Genomic DNA, 21143 nt, shown 5'->3' with positions numbered 1-21143 from the left:
GGTAATTGCTAAAAAAATAATCCAATCTTTTTGTTATACAACATTAATAATTTGCCATAAATAAAGATTTTCAGTTAATAAAACATTAACTGTACTTTTTAATGAAATCTTAAATGCGTAACTCTTAATTCTATTAAACAAATTGTAAAATTTACATACATTTTTTACAATATAATCATCGATTAAAAGTGAAAAAAAATCAATGATAATCTATATTAAACATTTAAAAACAAATCCAGTTGAGAAGTGCCTGAGTTTTTGCAAAGCTATTAAAAATTAAATATCTCAAGGATTTAAATATTTATATCCCAAGCTTACTTTTAATCAAATATTTAATTACTGTATAAATAAATTAATAAATAAATAAATCCTTGCAATTTTAGTTTTAATTTAAATTGATTTACTTGACTTTTAATCTAAGAAAAATACTAAATAGTATTAAAATGATAAAACACAACATATTATATTTATTGATGATAATTAATACATACTGAATGTCTACATATATTCAGAATAAGCAAAATACTCTTATAAAATCTATAATTTTAATCACTATTTATATACAGAAATATACAAAAAATTATTTAGAAACTAATAAATTTATATACTAACAGATGGATTCTTGGATGTTCTTAGTTGCTAATTTTGTTTTGGCATTTTGCAGTCAGCACTAACAGTCACATTTGTCAGTTTAGAATGACGGTACAAAATGTAAAAGCTTTTGTGTACATATTTATTTAAAATATGGAATATTAATGGGTCACACTAAAAATTTGTTCATCAAATAACCAACACCTAAATACAATTTCCAGCAAACAATAAATAACAAATTTATTGCTTAAACATTTTTCACCATCATTTAGAGGCCTTCATCAGATGGAATGCGGCAAAGTTTGAATGATAGAACTGTTTTTTTATGTATTCATTCCTGATGAGGGTATCTAAATGATGGCTAAAACATTTGAGCAGTAAATTTGTTATTTATTGTTTGCTGGAAATCACATTTAGGTGTTGTTTATTTGATCATACAATTCCAGTTTATAAGTATGCCGTTTTTTTAAATTGTTCATTTCATAGCAAAGGCAGTAAAAGTGCTGCCTGCCAATTTGGAAGAATGTGGGTTCAAGTATTGGTCAGGAGCCTCAAACTTTTCATAAGCAGTCTGCCATTGATATGTTGTTCATCATCTGGCTACTCCAATTGTGGCATGGCTAAACTCATGATAAGCCTAAAAAAAAACAGCCTTCGTAGTGTTAATTAATTAGAGTAGAAAAAATTAAAAATTTAATACATATGTTTCATTTTATGTAATGTTAAAATGATGTTATGATTAAAAATTTTTAAGTTGTTATTATAATGTCATTTTTAATCTTGAAATGCATAAAATTCTGTGCATTGCATTGATAAGTATAGAATAAAATACTTTGTAGACTCTATCACATACTTTAAACAAATATGTGAATATAAATTTGCATACTAAGTATGCAATCAAACTTTTTAAATTGATGAACATAACTATTAGTGCTGGTTGCAATTGCCAAAACATAAAATTAACCATATATAAATATAGTAAATATTTTTATAGCATTGATGACTCAACATTGTACTGCTTTAATCTTTAAACAATAATATAAAATGTGCATAATTCTCTCAATTCTAACAATTTGGTAATATTTGTGTAGAAGAAAAAGAAGAAGAATTATGTAGGAAAAAAATCAACGAAAAAGTTATATAAACCAATAATATGTTAAAAACAAATACATTAAAAAATTCCAGAGATTAATCAAAATCACAAAACGCATCAATAATTTTCACATAATATTTTGACTATGAATGAAAACAGTCAACAGTTTTCTATTAAATTACCACTATCATCTGTTTCAATTTCACTTCTAGGATTTTACACTTAAAACTACAAAAAGTAAAACTGAGATTACTTATTTATTTACTCAAGAACTTTAATTTATCTCAGTACTTTCAAAATGTGTATAATTCTGTCCACAAAAGAGGACATTCAGGATGCAGAGTGAAAATGATTTAAAAATCTTTAGATAATTAAATCTTCAAAGCTTCTAGAAACTAAAACTAGCTATATATTACTATTATTTTAATCTTCATTGTTTACAATAACAAAGAAAATTCTCTACATGAATTTTCTTTTTTAATGGTTAACTCATACCAATTTAAGCAAATATTATGAATGTCAAAATCAAATGCTGATTTTGACATTCATAAAATATTTATAATAGCATGCTCACTTATATCATTTTTAATTTTAACTATTCTTATCCTGTATAAGGATAATAATATTAATTATACATTACATAAATTAGGAACAGTTATCTTTATCATCATAGAGTTATTAACTTTCTTCTTGTATTTAATATTAAATAGTATATTATACGATTTAGCCATATGAATTAATATATATACAATCATATTAAAATAAAGTGTAATCAACTTTCTTGCACATATAAAATGTAAGTAAGAGTAATACCCAATCTATTGCTACACAGCTGTCAGTATTAAAACAAATTGGCATGATAAGCATCTTAATCTAGTCACTTCTAAACCCCAAGATCACCCTCAAATATTTATTTGATAAGAGGCTAAGTGGACCTCAGAACTGGATAAAGACAGGTGTCAAAAAAATCTGATAACTAAGGCAAAAAACTTGCAGTATCCTGCATGATAGATAGGCAAGATAGTGCAGGTTTGCTAATAATAATAAATATCAGTATCCTATTGATTCTTATTACTTTTAACAGAACTCTCAATTGACATTAAATACAAACTTGAATTGAGATACATCTCTCAAAATAGATCTATAATTGCACAATGTCAGAAAAAATTTTGATTGTCTCAATAAATCTATGTACATGATTAAGAAAGCATACATTTTAATTATCAAACTGAACTAAGCAATTTAAAATATTTAATAATTCCCTCATAAATAAAATAAAAGATTACTTGTCATCTGTATTTACAATTTCTGAATGAAATGTCAATTAAAAGCAGGAGCAAATATTTTATACTGATTCTTTATTTAATATTTTAGAAAAATTGTTAATAGATTTGATGAAAAAGCATTTTAAGGTGTTATTCCTAATTCACTATATTGTGGATTTGAATTCCATTTTGAATACAGATAATTGCATTCATTGTTTAGAGAGTGTACTAAGCCACTACATATCATACTACTATAGTTGATTTAGAGTAAAATCACCATAATTAGTGGTATTATGCTAAATCAAGATTAATGATGATGATGATAAAATAGAATTGCTTTAAATAAATACTCTTTAATTTTTATCTATTATATATACATACATACATATTACATAGATAACTATGAGTTAATTTCATATACTTTTATTTTAGATATAGAGTGGGCCCTCAAATTAATGGACTAATTGAGAAAAAAGTATCCACTATTGCCAAAAGTCCATTGAATCAAAAGTATTTAAAAAAACATATATTAATAACAAATTAACAACATACAAGATACATTGAAGTGTTTTTTCCTTTAAAATATAATTTTTTTTCTCTTATATAAAACCTACGGTGTTTAGAATGAATTGTAATGATATTCTACAAGATATTCACAATAACCTAATTTGGTAAGAAAATAATTTATATTTAAATTATAAAATTAGAAATAATTATTTAAGATAAAAAAGTTATGGATATTTTGTAAAAATAAAATTGTAAAATTAAAGAATAATAATGTAATCATTTTATTTTAATATCTTAAAGTAAAAAAAAAGAAAGATAATGATAATAAGCCTACAAAATCCATAAAATCCAACTGATGATGATGGTATGTTACAAGTTATAATAGCATAAGAAAATTTCATTTTATTGAACATTTTTCTTTCAAAATCATGTTTTAACAAGAGATAAAACACAATTTACAAAGGAAATTCTTTCTTAAAAATCAATCATTCATTATATATATACATTTAAATTCTAGCTGTTTGAAAGATTTCAAAAGTATTTCATTTGAATATAACTTAGATAATTAGACATTTAAATTTCTAATTATTATTCTGTATTTATTGTTGAAATAGAAATAAATTGTTGATTAATTAAAGTTAAGTGGAGAATTATTTTAAACAAATATTAATTTTTATATTTTTATTTTTATTACAAATGTTATTTTTATTTATTATAATATCTTTTCAATTAAAAATATAAAGTTTTATAAAAGTTGAATCCCAAAAAATATATATATTATAGTGTAACATATTATAAAAAAAAACCTAAACTCTATACCTGCTTCAAATACAAATTCAATAAGCTATTTTATTCTTCCAAAATATAAACTCAGTAGAAAACATCTAGAAAAGGTAATGGATTTCAATCTTCCTCCTTTTGGGGAACTTGAGAACACATATTGTGTTAAAAGATGATAAATTGGAAATTTCAAAAGATGTTGAAGTAAGAAATGGAAACAATTTATAACATTGCAAATAAATAACAATTAAAATTTAAAGCACTAGTTAAAACTGATGATATCTTAAAATAATTGTATGTTATCTACCATATATTGAAGTTGATAACTCCTAGTAATTTTATGTAATCAGCACACACCTCAATAACTTAGACACTAATTGAAACTTACAACATATTGAAGTGTGTGCCGATTTATATGAGTTACTAGAAGGAGTTATGTCAGTGTTAATCAGTTTCTTCAGTAAATTTAAGCTGATAATATAAAAAGACAACTTAAACATGTTCATTTACCCAAAAATAATGATAACAATAACTGAATTCTGATTATAGTAAGCAAAAATTTTTTAGTATATTTTAGATTATATATTTTGAGACTTGCTAATTATAATATTAAATGCGATAACAATATCCATGATTGCAATAAATGGTACTTACTATATTATTAAATTTACCTCTTCAAAGATTCTTAATATCTATATTTTTCTGCTTTCTTGAAAGCCAAATATCTTCCTTAATTATATTCATAGTCAAGAAAAGGTATGTAAAAATGCATAGATATATGGATCAAACATAAAACAACAGCAATTCTGTTTATTAATTAGTATAATAACAAGGTTTCATATTCAAATTTAACTTGATTGCTTAATACATCTGATAATCTAGTCTTAGAAAAGTATGAGAATCACATTATAAATGATGTTCATTTCTCAAACTCAGGGGTTATGGATAAATTTCTTACAAGTACCTAAGATCTTTTTTTTAACTAATGTATTTAAAAAATTATTGTATAAATGCTTTATTGAATTTTTTTTAAATTTAACATTTATCTAAACATTTTCATTCATCATGACTTTATTCAATTTTCAAAAAAGATTTTCAATTTTTAATTGCTTGACATTCTTGTGATTAATTCAAACAAACAATATTAGAAACTATAAAATTAAAATAATCATAAATTATCATCAATTAATTCAATATGCAATTTTGTTTGTTCACTTTTATCTTAATCCCAAAAAACAGTTGATTTATTTTTAGTGTTATTTAATACTTGGAACAAGGTGCATTATTTTAATACTCTTTTTTTCTTAACTACATTAGAAAATTAAATGTATTTATAAGAATATAAAATTATCTTTTTATAATACATAATTGTTATATTATATTACTATACAGAATATCTAATAGTAAATAATGATAATAGAAAATGTTTAAATGTGTATAGTTGCAACATTTAACATTTTAACTAAACTTGTACTTAATTTCTAAATTAGAAAACTAATAACTTTATTACTCATATACATTGGTCACTGAACTGTATTTATAAAGTAAAAAATGATTAATTTTAACACTTTAAATAAGATAAATATGCAAAAAAATGCAATTTAATCAAAAATCTAGATTCCGATTAACTATTTTTTTTAAGCAAGAAAAAGGAAAAACATTGATGTAAACTAACTTTAATTAAACCAAGCAAACTTGCAAAGGCATCGGACCACAAAAAGGAACACATCTAAAATTCATAGGATGTCAAGTATTCAATAGATACAGTTTGTTGATGTGATACCTAATGTTATAAGTAAAAAAGTAGCAGTCAAGCCACCTATTCTATTTTGTTTGTGTGTCAAAATTTATTTTTGTGGGAAAAGATTAGAAACTATTTATTAAATGAAAAATCTCAAATTGTTGTTAACATAGTAGATAGAATTACATAAAAAATTTTTATATAAAAGAAACAGAATTCATAATATTAGGAAACAAAATGGGATAGAAGTAACAGACAAAAGTTAAACTAACATACTACTTTTTTTGAGACCAACCTGAAAAACTATTCGTTCTCTCTAATGTCCAAATACTTTCAAGCCTCACCTTCATGAGCTTCTTCTTAGCCACAACTTTTAGTTTTAAAACATGTGCTTGAGGAATTCTACTGTATTTTCCAGCTTTTAAATTCTATTATTTGTTTCTTAAAAATTTTCAAACTGTTAAGCAGATTTTTCATTTAAAGATTTTTTTCTTCTTTTTTTTAACTTTCTCCTTTTCTTGACCACCCACTTCCAAGCCACTGATAATGTATCCCCCATCTCTAATGTTGATCACTTCCATATCCCGACTTTTTTCCAAATCCATAATTTTTCTGCCATCACATTGTTCTACTCATCTCTTATTTCTTCCAATAAAGCCACATCCTTCCAAATAATTTATTTTTCTTTATCTAAGGCTATCTCTATTAAGATAGGAGGAGAAATAGAATAGAATGTATGGAACAGAACAGAAATTAATAAGAGAAATTTTAGTAATTGAAAACAAACCTTGATTACTAATACAAATGTTTATTTGACAAGTACTTTCAACCTCTCAATAAATCATCATTATGTCTATGTAGTTATAAAATGAACATTATGAAGTTTATTTCTGTAACTATATAGGGTGTCCTAGCAGAAAATATCACTATTCCAGAGATAAAAGGACAGGTTATGTTAACAAAAAAGTTTATATAAACATATGCTCTATCCTGAAAGCTTTCCAAGATTTTACCAGAAATGTGAAGCAACATCTTGATTGCATTTTCCTTAATCAGTGGACTGGTCTTGCTGGTGACAATATCTGGCCACCAAGATCACCATCTAACCCTGTTAAGATTTCTGTTTATGGTGTTTGATGAAGAGTGAAGTGTAATGAAGGCAGATACACAAGATAAACTGATAGTTTACATTATTAGTGCTGTTACCCATATAAAGGAACATGTAGACACATTCACACATGCAACATGCCATGTTCTCATGATAGGAAAAAAATGCACTGAAGTTGACAATTTGAAAATTTATAAACTGTTGGAAATTTGTTACTTGAAAAATAAATATTCAAATATTTCTATTCCAGAAAGCAAATCTATTTATAAATAATCATATTTAATTACAAGTTAAAATTTTATCATTAGTTTAATTTCCTCCCTCTTTTAAGTTTTTAATGTGGTTATAATTGTCAAAAGAAATGTAGAAATTAACTGCCTGCAGACATTTTCTTAATTGTATGATAAATAAATAAATAATTATAAATTCTAATAAAAATTTGTTTAATAAATTCAAAAACTATTTAAACTCTTTAGATATAACTTTTCAGAAAAATAAAAAGAATAAAATATGTTTTGTTTCTTATATTGGTGTGAAAATCCAAAGGAAGCATTTGAAAAAATTAACAAATTACACAAGAATAATAAAATCAAACAACAATAAAATATTATTGTTTGTATAAATAAAATTGATGATAAAAAATGTATAGAGAAACTCTGAATGCTCTCTAAAACATTTGAATTATTAATCATAATTCAAAATATAATACAGGAAAAATTTCTAATCTAATAATTCAATAACAATATTGAATTCTATTGACACATTTACAAAATCACATGATTTATGGTATTTCTATTAATGTGTCATAATTTTGTAGTATTATCAGGCTTTAAAGTCATGAAATTCACTACTTAAGATCCTTCATTGATTGTGATGCAAAAATCTTTAATAATTACTTGTGTGTAATCCATGTATTTTTTTTAATCTTTCATGTTTTCTTAATTAATTACTTTATTAAATCTTTTAATTTTGTTTAAAGTAAAGTTTTATCAATAAATTAACATTATCTATAATGTAGTAACTCAAAAAATTAAGATAGGATAAATACATTATTCAAGATAAAAAGAAAAAAATATAGTTTTACTTTACTGTATGTATGATAATATATTATATTATCATACATACACATAGATGTGTGTAGAAACACTATTTTTATATCTTCATTCATTACAAGACCTCAAAACTTGAGATATCTGCAATTAAATTAAGCTATTTTCCTCTCTAAAAGGGTCAGTTTTACAATGAACACATTAGTTTTATGTAGAATATTAAGTAAATAAATATTAAAATATGATTTAAAAAATGCCAATGGGGTAATTTTCTTTACTTTCTATGAAAATATTTCAAATGATAAATAGTTGCACAAAGCTGATTTATCTAACCACCATGTTCAGCCACATAGTCTGGTAAACGGTAATCATAATAAGTCCATCATAAACCGAATATTTATCATATGGTGAACCTTATTTTGTTGTAGTGTGTCCATCATAAAGCAATTTAGTATAAAAACAAACAGGCTACCTTATCAAATAATTTACCTTATTCAGGAATAACAGCAATTTACTTATTTAAACAAATTGGGAATTACAGTTGACACTTTCCAACAAATTCTAAATTATTAACTTTTGGTTCAATTTCATCCAATTTAACAAAACTAAATTGAGATGCATCAGTTTTATTATACATGTAATTAATGTTATAATTAAGTAGGTGCAATAGGTACAAAGGTACAGGACCCATTACATTAAAATTATTGAATCTCAAACCTCAAACAGTAGTAGATAACTTTACCATACAATCATCTGAGTGACACATTGCAATTAATGAAGTGAGACCTCACTAATTTATAAAAGTTCTAATTAATAATCAAGATCAATTCAAATTTGTCATCTAAGGACAAATATGAATTTATTTTGCTCATAATTCTTGTATATTAATAATATAAACTTCTTGAAACTCCACAAAGCAATATTTTAAAACTATACTTAAAAATACTTTCAAAAAAATTTATATCATCAGAGAAAACAAAAATATTCCTATCAACATTAATTACTAACTTTATTTATCCACCATTACAATAATTCAGACATTATCATTTATCATATCATTATCAGACATTATTGTAATATTATTGTACACCACCATCATAACTGTATGTAAAATATTTCTGTAGTGACTTAGAGGTAGTGAGTGAATATGTACAGTCTAAGTGAAAAACTTCTGTTTTATCCATTTATAATATACATAAATAAATATGTTCCAATAATGTAATACAGTAGTCACCACTGAACTTAGACCAGGCTGTAGTTAACATTCCATCCAATAGATAGGTTTTAAAAAAAGTATCTTTGATTCATTGCATGAATGTTTTACATATTTCTGAAACAACTGGGTCAGTTGACATTTGTTGATGGAACACTTGCTTCAGAGCATTACATTAACATTCTACAACAGTGTTTACTTTTGTCTATAGCAAAGCTATATCCAAACAGAACCTGCATTTCCCAGCAGGATGGGGAAATAGAGATTAATTACTGTATATTTGTTTTAAATTATGTAAAATATTCATGCAATGATTCAAAGCTACTTTTTTTAAACCTATCTATTGGATGGAATGTTAACTGCAGCCTGGTCTAAGTTCAGTGGTTACTACTGCATGAACAGTACAATAAATGGAAAATACTAATAAAATATTATATATATTTATAGCATAAAATTCTTTAGAAGAAAGTCATCAATAATTGACAATTAAAAAATCATAATGTACTCTTTAATATGAAGAAAGTGAGATAAAAATAAATTCATTAACTTCACAGATCAATAGGAGGCTGTTAGAATAAATCCTATTATTATTCAAACAACTTTGATATTTCAAAATTAAAATTGTTTTGAAAAATTATTAGAAAGTTTCCTTCCTTCATATATAACATCATTAATAAAAGTAATCACAATATTAAAAATGAAATTAAAAAATGCTCTGTAATTAGTAAAATTTAAGTTTAAACTTTATATGAATTGATTATTCTGTAAAAATATTGAAATGTGCTTTATTTGAAGTAAATAAACAAAAATAATGTATTCTAACGTATTTGGTTTTGTCTATCCTCAGAAACATGTCTAACAACTACAAAAATTGGAATGTAAAGAAAAATAAATGCTGTTCTCTATTACAAAAATTTTCAGAATTTTATGAAAATAAAATATAAAAAGCTATATGGTACATAACATATAAAGTATATGGCACATAACTAGCATATATGAAAGTTATGTGCCATAAAGCACATAACTTTCATATATGCTAGTTATGTGCCATAAAGCTTTTCTATGTGCAACATGAATTGAAAACTTAAACACAACATTTACATTTGTCAAAAATAACAAAATGTATTTCTAATCATTGATGACAAACAATTATCAACTATATTTCAGAAGTTAGTACCAATTAGCTTTCATAGAGAAGATATCGTAGAGTTCTGCAAGCAATCTGTTAGATGGTCTTTACATATTTATTATTAAAATGTGCTGCAACCTTTGCATAATTGTTCAGATGTGCATGAGTCCAAAATGGTTGGAACTACTCTACAATATCAAAACTTCTCTTTTATACAAAAATAGTGAATCTATTAATCTACCTAAACTGAATCTATTGAATGAAAAAATTTAATCAATATTTACTTATTTTTTCAAAAATATTGTAAGGTTAAATTCTCTTATTCTAAAACATTAATAAATTAATTAATTAACAAACAATATGAATTTGAAAGAATTCATGAACAAATATCACCAATGAGCCATTATGATAATTTAAATCAGAAAAATTAATCTCTACATTAATCTCATCTCTACAAATAGAATTACAAATACAAATGTTGCCAAATGCCAAAAATCTTTTCAGAAATGATTGAAAAATTAATCTCAGAAAATGTCAGAGCTTGAAATATAGTAAATCAGAAGATGCAGATGAAAAGCTAACCTGAAATGAGAAGAAAAGGAAGAAATCAGAGAAAAGAAAGATCCAAGGAAAATTAAATTATAGTACCAGAAGATTGTAGAGGAATGACAAACAATTTCAAAGTTACAACTGATTAAATAAATTAAATTATTGGTTTTCAAATTCTGTTAGTAGAAATTTTCATAAAACTGAACTATTAATTCTTAGAAAATCAGTAATTCAAATTTCTAAGAATTAGTAATTGCCTCCCTTTTTTAATTCTTGACAATTATTATAATTTAAGCAGCATAATAAGATAGGCTATCTAAAATAAAATGAAATTTCATAATGATTATCTGTTATTAATTCATGATTTTTACATAAAGTCTTATTTGTTTGAACTTTAACAAGTTTAATTGTTTAACAAGTTATGCTATTCTACTATACTATATTATGATTTTAAATCATAATATTATAGTAACTAAAATAGAAAAGTTAATATTGTAGTTTACACAACAATTATTATTATTTGTTTTTGTCATCTACATGAAAATTATTTATTATTCAAATTATATCAGTTTAATTTTTATGCAACAAATAAAGTGTATTTTTTATAATAAAACTAACTTAAAAGTAAGAAGTATTAAAATAATCATAAATTACAAAATTAAATTTTGGTATATATTATTCATTATACACTACAAAAAGAGAAAATTTACAATTTAAGCAAAAATAAGTCTGAAAAATCTGTCATATTGATAACATTACCAATATCATTAATGAAAACTTGCGGCTATAGAAATTAATAATTGTTCTTCATGACAGAGCAGGAAGAACAACTAAGATTAATATAGAAGGATGAGTGCATCACAATAAATCCAATTTATACGTAGGACAATAATATTGCTAGTTGACATTTATATTCACATAATACATTAAATCATCATCCATCAATCTATATGATTATATAATTGAAGGAAAGTTAAACAAAACAATCTTCTTGAAGTCATTCTTTATATGTTAAAAATGTCTCTGTCTCCAAATGCAAACAGGTTATTAATTAAGAATGAGTAATTTTCAAAAGTTAATCAACCATTACATAATAAAGAAAAGCTGCAATTAAGCAATTCTAAATGTATAGCATGTTTATCTGTGACTTAAAATAATATTTTTTTCTATTTATAATATCCATTTGTTTTATTATACATTAAATAGTAACGTGTTTTAAATGAATGTCAATTTATTCAAATAATAATACTCAAATAGGAGAAATGATACGTTGGAAAAATTTCTCATGGTATTGTGTGTGAAAAAGATTACAATCATACTCTAAAACTACTTCATGTTGTATATCATTCATTATCCTAAAATCCTCCAAAGATAATTTAATGATGATATACTGAAGAAATTCAAACTAACAATGCTACTCATCCTGATATTATTCAATATCTTCTAGAATCATAGGCATAAATGAACACACAAATCTTTTTTTTTCATTGACCCTTCCATGTCATCAGAAGGAATCTCAGTATTAAAAAAGTAATTCAAGAATAATCTGAAATATGTTCTTCCTAATATTAAAAATCATTAAATAAATAACTTTCAACTTCTGAAATAATTTATATGAAGTCTATATGAGAAAGTATAGAATAAAAAGAAAATTTTAAGTTTTACTTTGCAAGAGCATTTAATAGTTTAATTAAATATAAAAATTAATAACTTTCAAAATTTTTAAAAATTGATAAAATGTAATGTCTTTGATACAAAGATTTCAAGAGCAAAATAATGAATTTGTAAAAAAAAAATTTGTTAAACATTACCATGAAAAAAATCATTTTTTACAGTGACTGAGGGGGAGTTCAGAAAACCTGAATGCATATCAGTATTATTGATATAAGAAATATAATAAAAGGGTCATTGTTCTAAGCCTGAGGTATGTGATTGGTTTATAGTTTGACAAATAAAAGTTCCTGCTGTTGAAATAATTTAGAATATAAGAAGCCAATATCTAACTGACGAAAAGCAGAAAAAACTTTTATTTTAATCAATACTTCAAATAAGAATAATGAATATAAGTTGAACAGAATTATAAAAAATAAACTAAGTTTAATTAAATGAAAAAGTATTTATTAAATAATTGACAGAAAAATTTAAAACTTAGAATTTATTATAATAGGAAAATAATTTTAGTAAGATGTAACAAAATAAGATTATTGAAATAAGATTAAGATATATTGAAAGTATTAGTTCATAACATAGAAAATATGATAAAAAATTAAAGATGTTTATTATTTATTATACAGATATTCCAGTTCTATTAATTTTTAGTTAATAATATTTGATCCTGTAATAGTTATATCAAACAAGTCTTGTTGTTTGGATGAATTTTTTAATTAAAATAAAAAAAATTTTGAAAAAATGAAAAGAATCCTTATATAAACTGTAAAGAATACAATACCAATTGTTTCTCTAAAAATATCCCCAATCCTGTATTATAACTTGAAAAATATCCCATATTGTATTTGACACAGTGAACCATTTAGTTAACAATGTATTATAAATTATCTCCATAATATATATTAATAACACTTTCTATTGCATCCTGTTTTCTTTTAACATATCATTATCTGTTCCGTTTTAAAACAGGTAGAGATATTTAAATAAAAAAAATAATTTCAATAGATAGCATTAATGATATAAACAATGGAGATGGCACAGGAGATACTGGTAAGTGGGAGGTCCACTATATTGAATACAATATGTGATAACTTTGTTCTAACAAAATTATTTTAGAAAACACCTTTAGTTAATATGATAATGCTTTTTGTTAAAGATGCAACACTAACAATGGGATTTGTAAGAATTATAGATTGAATATCTGATTATCTATTTAAATACTTGTTAACTTTCTAAAAAGAAATAAAGTAATATATTTCATTTTAAATATAAAATTACCAGTTAACATAAAGCTACAGTGGTCACTGACTTACCCACTAACATAAAATGTTCAAATGAAAGCAGACATTTTATCAAAAAATAAATAGTCAGTAGAAAGAGGACCACCAGTAAGTTACCAGAAAAATATGAATTCTCAAAAATGTCAAATATTTTATGTTCTTCAAGATATCAAAGTTCAATATTTGTCAAATATAAGGCAAACAGGAATGTGACATAAGACTTAAGCACTATATTTATAATTAGTCAATCCTGAAAATGCATTGTATTATTTAATTTATTGAGTTTCCTATGAGATCTGATTAGTCCAAAACAACACTTGCCTTGTCAAACACCTTTATTTCATATATTGCTGTTGAATAGCCCTGTTCATAGACACATTTCAGGATCATTCATTCCATCTGGAATAAATGAATTGTACGGAATTTTACATTGTCCCTATCAGTTTTGACAAGACATCTTTGCAACTAAACAGTCATAAAACCATTCTAATATTAATAATCCACTTTATCTGCATATATATGTTTTTAAAAAAACTTAATTTTATTTTGTATCTTGTTATGTAACTTTGATTTACTGTGTGTTGATTCAGTATTGGGCAATATACAAAGAGAAATTATATAGAAATTAAGAGAAATATATTAGAGAAATATATTAAGAGAAATCTATTAGAATTGTAGATATTGCCTAATCATATATTGTATTAAAAAAATTAAAACACAATTTAACTAAACATGAAATTTTCATATAAACAGAATAAGAATTCTAACACAATATAAATTCAGTAAAACTTTTAGTGCATTCTTATCATATTTAAATAATTAATAAAGCATTTCAAAGGGATTGTTATTCAAATTTTTAAAAAATATATAAAATACATTAAAAAAAAATACAGTGTAACTGTAATTAAAGTACCCCTATTCATTCTATCTGAATAGATATCTAACAGTCCAAGTGCAACTAAATTGGTTAGTGACATTTCAGGACATGCAGAAGATATTCTGTAAAAAATATTACTGCTAAACTCACCAACTATGGCAATTTTGGTACTGCAAAAAAAAAAAAAAAAGTTTTATTGTGGGGCAAGTGAAAAGTGTATTTTATTAAGGATATGTTGCAAATTTGGCAGCTTTGAAAGACAGTATCATACTACACTTTGAGAAGAACTGTAGATAATCAATTATGGGTGACTGTTGAATACACTGTTCATAGCCTTCAGGCTTTACACCTTCAGAACATAAACCAAATTAAAGCAGTATCCTCTGTACTGAATGACTATTTTACATAAATAAAATGTTAACTTCTTACAATGTCAAAAATGCTGTATTATGTTTTGATACTAATTTTGTTTTTTACAGAATGTTCTGAAAGTCTTGAAATGGCCATTATACTACTATATTTGGTTGCATTTTGATTGCTAAACAGACAGCATTGAATAGCATTATTACTTTAATTACAATAACCCAATATATAAAGTACAGATTAAAATAGAAAGAAAACACTAAAAAAAACATAAAACTCAGCATTTAGATAATTCAAGTAACACTGAATGATTTGTGATCAAATGAAAGTAAAACTTATGAGAAGTACCACAAGGAGTTTGACAACAATGTGAACAGCCACACTTTTCTGACTCAAAACATTGGCAAATTTCTCATTACTTTTCATAAATTTTCCTTTTATTTGATCACTTTGTATAATTTTATAATGATATGAAAAACATATCTTAAAATAAATTTATTATTAATCATCATTAAAATTTTGTATCATCATCATTCATTACATACCCTTAATAATATCAAACTTTCAGGAAATACACATAAATCAGTTAGAGTGGCTTGATTATTTAATAATGGACGTCCATTTAGTGTTAAATGTTGATCATATGGTGCTACTGAAAATACTTTCATTATCTAAGAAAAATAACAAAAATAAATAAAAATATTTTCATACACTTTTTAACCTGCTACAATATTTACTTAACTTATAAAATCACACCTCTAATTTTAAATCTCTCAAAGTTTGATTGGAAGATACAATAATTTCTTTTTCTCCTCTCAACTTTCTGCGTCTGTTGCTTCTTCTTGGTTGCCAATCAGCAGTAACTGCTTCAGTCTCATTACCTGTTTTCTTCTTTTTAACATTCTGAATAAGTAAGACAATATTTTATAAATGTTATCATATTATAAGTCTTAAATTAATATCCTTTTTGATTTTGCTTACTTGTACAAACTCACTATCATTATTTCTATGATCATTATTATCTGGATTACAGTTATTATCCAAGAGTTCATTTATTTCTGCCTCTTCAAGTTTTGACACCCGCCGGACATAAATTTTTGCATTTGTAAAATCCAGTAACTGCTGCTGTTCTAACTGAAGTCTATTTGCATAACATGAATGACACAGTTCTAAAAATGTAATATAAGTATATTCATAAATTTAGACAGGTAATATTTTTCAATATAAATCAAATGTTTAAATAATAAAATTACCAGGAGTAGTTGCAAGAATGGAATTTCCATTAAGTTCTTCTTTTCGTTGTGCAGTTATTTCAACATCTATTCTAAAAAGCCTTTTTAGTATATTCCATTCATGTTCCCACAATAATTCCAACCTTCAAAAATAAAATAAAACATTGTACTGATTAATTAAAACCAAGAGTTCTAAAATTTAATTAAACTATTTAATTTTAAAAGATGTCTTTAAACTATCATTCTTCTCTTTCATTTTTCAGATCATAATAAATCTATATCTTATAGTAATTTTGAAATGTCTTCATAAAGTTCTTCAAAAATGTCTTCAAAATTAAATATTTTTCTTAATTTCTATTAAAAAACTGACTTTGAATTCAACTGTCAGTAATTAAAATCAAGTAATATATTTAAAACATTATCATTCATAATTATCCTTTTGATAAAATCCAAATATTTAGTTTTTATGAAAAATAAGGTATACATAGAACAAGGAATTTTATTTCCAACGTAGCTAACACTTAACAAGGAATATTTCATAAAGTTAGCATCCTTCGCTAAATGTTATTGCCATGTGTTAATTTAAATGTAAGACTCCCTATTCCATGAATAATAGCTCATTATAACCTTATCTTTTAAACAAACTAAACATCTGTTTAAAAATATTTGATTTGTTTAAGAGGCCTCAAAACACAAGACAATATAAAGTTTCAAAAATGTACTTCTTGCAAATAAACTGTTTGTACTATATTAAAATGAGCTATTTGTTCAAAATCTAAAGTCTAATATCAGTTATTTACTATAACATCCACAGATACAAAATGTACAAAATTTGAAAATTTTCAATCAAAATATACTTAATAAAATGCTTTAACAGAGTAAATATATGATTTTATTCACAGTATTGGTAAGTGCTTTCAAGCTACCATTCTTCTTTAGTGCAAATTTATGTTGTTCCAATCCTTCAAATAATACATTTAGTTGTTTGTCAAGCATAATATATATTTAATATATTATTATTCATATATGTAAACATTATATGAAATTTATATTAATTTAACTGATACTTGGGAACAACTACACTTGTGGCAATTGAATGGATATGCAGGTAGTGTGGTTTTGTAAAGTATCTGCATAGTATGACCACTATCTACTGCAGTGGTTCTCAACCCTAGGGGTACGAGTGTAAATCAAAGGGGTACTTCTAACTTTCATTATAAAATGGCATAAGTTAATCAATTTGCTGTAAATTATTAACACAAGAAACAAAACAAGAAACAACGAAAACTTGCTTTAAAATATCCCAGTGTGAACATCGATTTCCCTTTTAACAGTCTAAACAACTTGTTTATCCACTTGATTTGCCTGTCTATCTGTGCCATTAGTGCCAAGTGAACCTGTAGTCTAGTAAAATTATGGTTTAACCGAGCATTAATTTTAGAATAAAAACAATTTTTTTCTATTCTATAATTATTGCTCAATAAGATTGGGGCTTTTTGTGTTTTTACTGGACTACTGGTATTAGGAATAACGAGGCCTTGATCATACCCCCACCATGCAATGCGTATCACTGCATGCACGCATTAATTGATATTTAGCAAATTTAGACATTACATTTGTTACAAAAATTGAAAGATTCATGTATTGTTTTGCACATTATAAATTTGCAGCCATTAATTTCAAGGTCAGTATACAATTATAATCTCTATTTAACAAAGTGGGAACCAAATTTTGAAAAAATTGCTGAAGATTTATCACAACAAANTGGAAGAAAATCTTTCAAACAGCTGTAGTCCGTAAACTTGACACGTGTCGGGTTGTGATTGGAAGGATTCGTAAGAAATCGGATTCCTAGAGAATGAAACGTATCTCTATGTTATAGGGGGGTCGACTGTATAGTAACATACAAAATAGTTTGTCATCTTGATCATTTAATTGTTCTAATGTTGCTGTTGATGATAAATCTTTTCTAAAGTATCTAAAAATTGTTGGTCAATTGAATTTAATCATTTTTGGGGAATCCAACTTGCCTCCTCTTACCTGGTTCTATTGTAATATCAAAATTTTTATCTGACAATGTTTCCATTACATCATCACCAATATTAGTAGTCATTTCTTTATTAGTGACAAACCTTTTTAGACACTGCAACCTCTTGAAATAAACATAGATGTTTGTGTTTCTTGCCCCCAATCCCAATGGAAGATTTTTCTGCTTTTTCCGTTCTCTTGTATAGTTATCCCTTAAGCTTTTCCATTTTAGCCAGGGCTGTGGAGTCGGAGTCGGAGTCGTGGAGTTTTGGTGTTTTAGCCAGAGTCGGATCGGATGGTAAGGAAAAGTTGGAGTCAGAGTCGGAGTCAGTAGACTTTTACACGACACCGATTCCACAGCCCTGCCAGGGCTGTGGAATCGGTGTCGGAGTCGGAGTCATGGAGTTTTGGTGTTTTAGCTGGAGTCGGAGTCGGATGGTAAGGAAAAGTCGGAGTTGGTAGATTTTTACGCGACTCCACAGCCCTGATTTTAGCAGAAAATTTAAATCTAAAAAATGTATTATTAATTTTTAAAAAATCAGAAATATCTTTCAGAATTTATAATCCATATGTGTTTTGTTTTTTCCAGTTGTTTGACTTCAGTTGTTCTTTTCTGATTTAAACTATGGACATTGTCTTGAGAAGTCCCTTATCTCAAATATAATCCAGAAAGTGTTCATTATACTTTGTGATAAATTAAAGACAATTTACATGCCAGAAATGACTATAGAGAAATAGAAGGAAGTTGCAATGAGTTTTGAACAATTTTTCTGAGTTGCATTGGTGCAATCAATGGAAAACTCAAAATTACTTAAACCTATTGATACAGGATCTTTATTTTAACCTGCAATCACACACATAAGGTGGTAATTTTCTGCTGATTATGAGATTTTCATGCATAATTATGCTGCACATAATTGCCATTCCTAAAATTTGATAATTCTGAGAAATCTGTAATGGGATCTTAGGCACACTTCCTGGACATTAACATGACGATCGAAAGTGCAACCGTCCACACAGCCATTTACCGCAAACCGACCTCAGATAGTTTATACATACCAGCAGGGTCATGTGACCCTCCACAATACAAAGTCGCAGCGTTCAAAGCCTTGATCAGGAGGGCACATACGCACTTCTCGTCCCAAATGGCACTCTGGTCCGAAATGAAATGCATAGAGGATATAGCCAAACAGCACGGATACCACGGGCTAATATACAAACTAAACGCAAAAATGCAGCAGGAAGCAAACTGTCACCAACTCTCCGACGATACTCCTAGTAGCAACATCCCTATCACATACAATCCAGTACTTAAATCCTTATACAAGGAGATAGTTAAGAAAAAGAATATCCATATTACATTTAGAAGATGCGCTACAATTTTTGATTTGTTAAGGAATGGAAAGGACACCCCAGACTGAAATAAGCTCCCCGGCGTCTACACCATCCCTGTCATTGATCACAGGTGTGATAGAAACATGATCTACATAGGATCAACTAAACGCCCCTAATAACCCAGATCAAAGAGCATAAAGCAGATATCAACCATGAAAGAACCAACACAGCTCTTGCGATATACTCGTCAGACCCTGACATAGAACCCGCATTCTCGTAAGCAAAGGTCATTCATATCACCCCTACTGGTTCTTTACGAACAGGTTCTCTTTAAATTTTTTAAAAAATAAATTGAGTTTGTAGTAATTTCAAATAGATATTTATAAAAATATATGTATCCTACTTGATAAATTTCCTCCACTGTTCAACAAAGTTATGACAAACTATAAAAAATTTTTGTCCTAGATTTGACTTTTGCCAGTTTGGTCTATTGCGATCCAAGTATAGCTCCTGAAGAAGAGATTTCTGTTCAACAGCAAGGGAACGATACCGGTCACGAGTTTCTTTGTCTTCTGCTTCTTGAATCTTTGAAAAAAACACAGAATTAAATCATATTTAATAACGTTATAGCAACAGATCAAGTACAATGATTATCAAAGCATCAAAAAACACTGCAAAAAAACTGTCATTCAAATAAGTAATTTTGGGCACAAAATATAATATTTATATTTTAACTTTTATATCAACAAAATTATGATTTTACTTGATAATCAAAGTATTAAGTAAAATCAATATTGTGCCCCTTCAATCTTATATCATCATCATCTTTAAACCAATATGTTTTTTAAAATTAAAATTTAACTACAAGTAGAAATAGTCATTATTGGTATGTATTTAATACATATATAAATTTGTGCATATAATACCGTCACAAAAATTCTGTTATTTAGATTAGCATCATCACTATCTGTAAAGCACACCATTTTTGGTAACTTGTCACCTTCTCAGTCCACATTATGTTGAGTTTGCAGGACTCTACTGTATTTCAATTTTTGTCATTAAATAGATGTTTTCAGGCAAATATTTCATTTCCTTGTACAGTCGACCCCCCTATAATTACGGTCCCTATAATTACGATTCCTATAAAACTACGAAAAAATTGCTACCGGTATCCGTAAAAAATAGTAAAAGTTCCCTATAAACACCTCAAACGTCATCGGGCAGCCGAACTACTTTCCTGCCGTCCATAGCGCCACGCTACGGAGAGATTTCTATCGTCTGGACAGTATTATATAAATTATATATAAATTAGGTACTGTACATATAATTATATAT

The 21143-nt window shown here is 26.1% G+C and overlaps 1 protein-coding gene across 1 annotated transcript in view; it reads right to left on the bottom strand.

The window, feature by feature from the left end:
* Nucleotides 1-21143, bottom strand: part of LOC111621569 (ubiquitin carboxyl-terminal hydrolase 48-like) — a 75531-nt gene that overhangs the window by 4932 nt on the left and 49456 nt on the right. Inside the window, exons 24-30 of the mRNA XM_023363751.1 lie at nucleotides 20212-20393; nucleotides 20109-20136; nucleotides 18476-18597; nucleotides 16467-16588; nucleotides 16195-16382; nucleotides 15970-16116; nucleotides 15759-15884 (exon numbers count right to left, since the gene is read on the bottom strand). Of these exons, the coding sequence (XP_023219519.1) occupies nucleotides 15759-15884; nucleotides 15970-16116; nucleotides 16195-16382; nucleotides 16467-16588; nucleotides 18476-18597; nucleotides 20109-20136; nucleotides 20212-20393 (915 nt within the window). The remainder of the gene's footprint in view (nucleotides 1-15758; nucleotides 15885-15969; nucleotides 16117-16194; nucleotides 16383-16466; nucleotides 16589-18475; nucleotides 18598-20108; nucleotides 20137-20211; nucleotides 20394-21143) is intronic.

The sequence above is a fragment of the Centruroides sculpturatus genome, unplaced genomic scaffold, assembly GCF_000671375.1.
Source record: "Centruroides sculpturatus isolate CEXI.00-Female unplaced genomic scaffold, Cexi_2.0 scaffold299, whole genome shotgun sequence".
Lineage (NCBI taxonomy): Eukaryota > Metazoa > Arthropoda > Arachnida > Scorpiones > Buthidae > Centruroides > Centruroides sculpturatus.
This window is presented reverse-complemented; position numbering and strand designations above follow the sequence as displayed.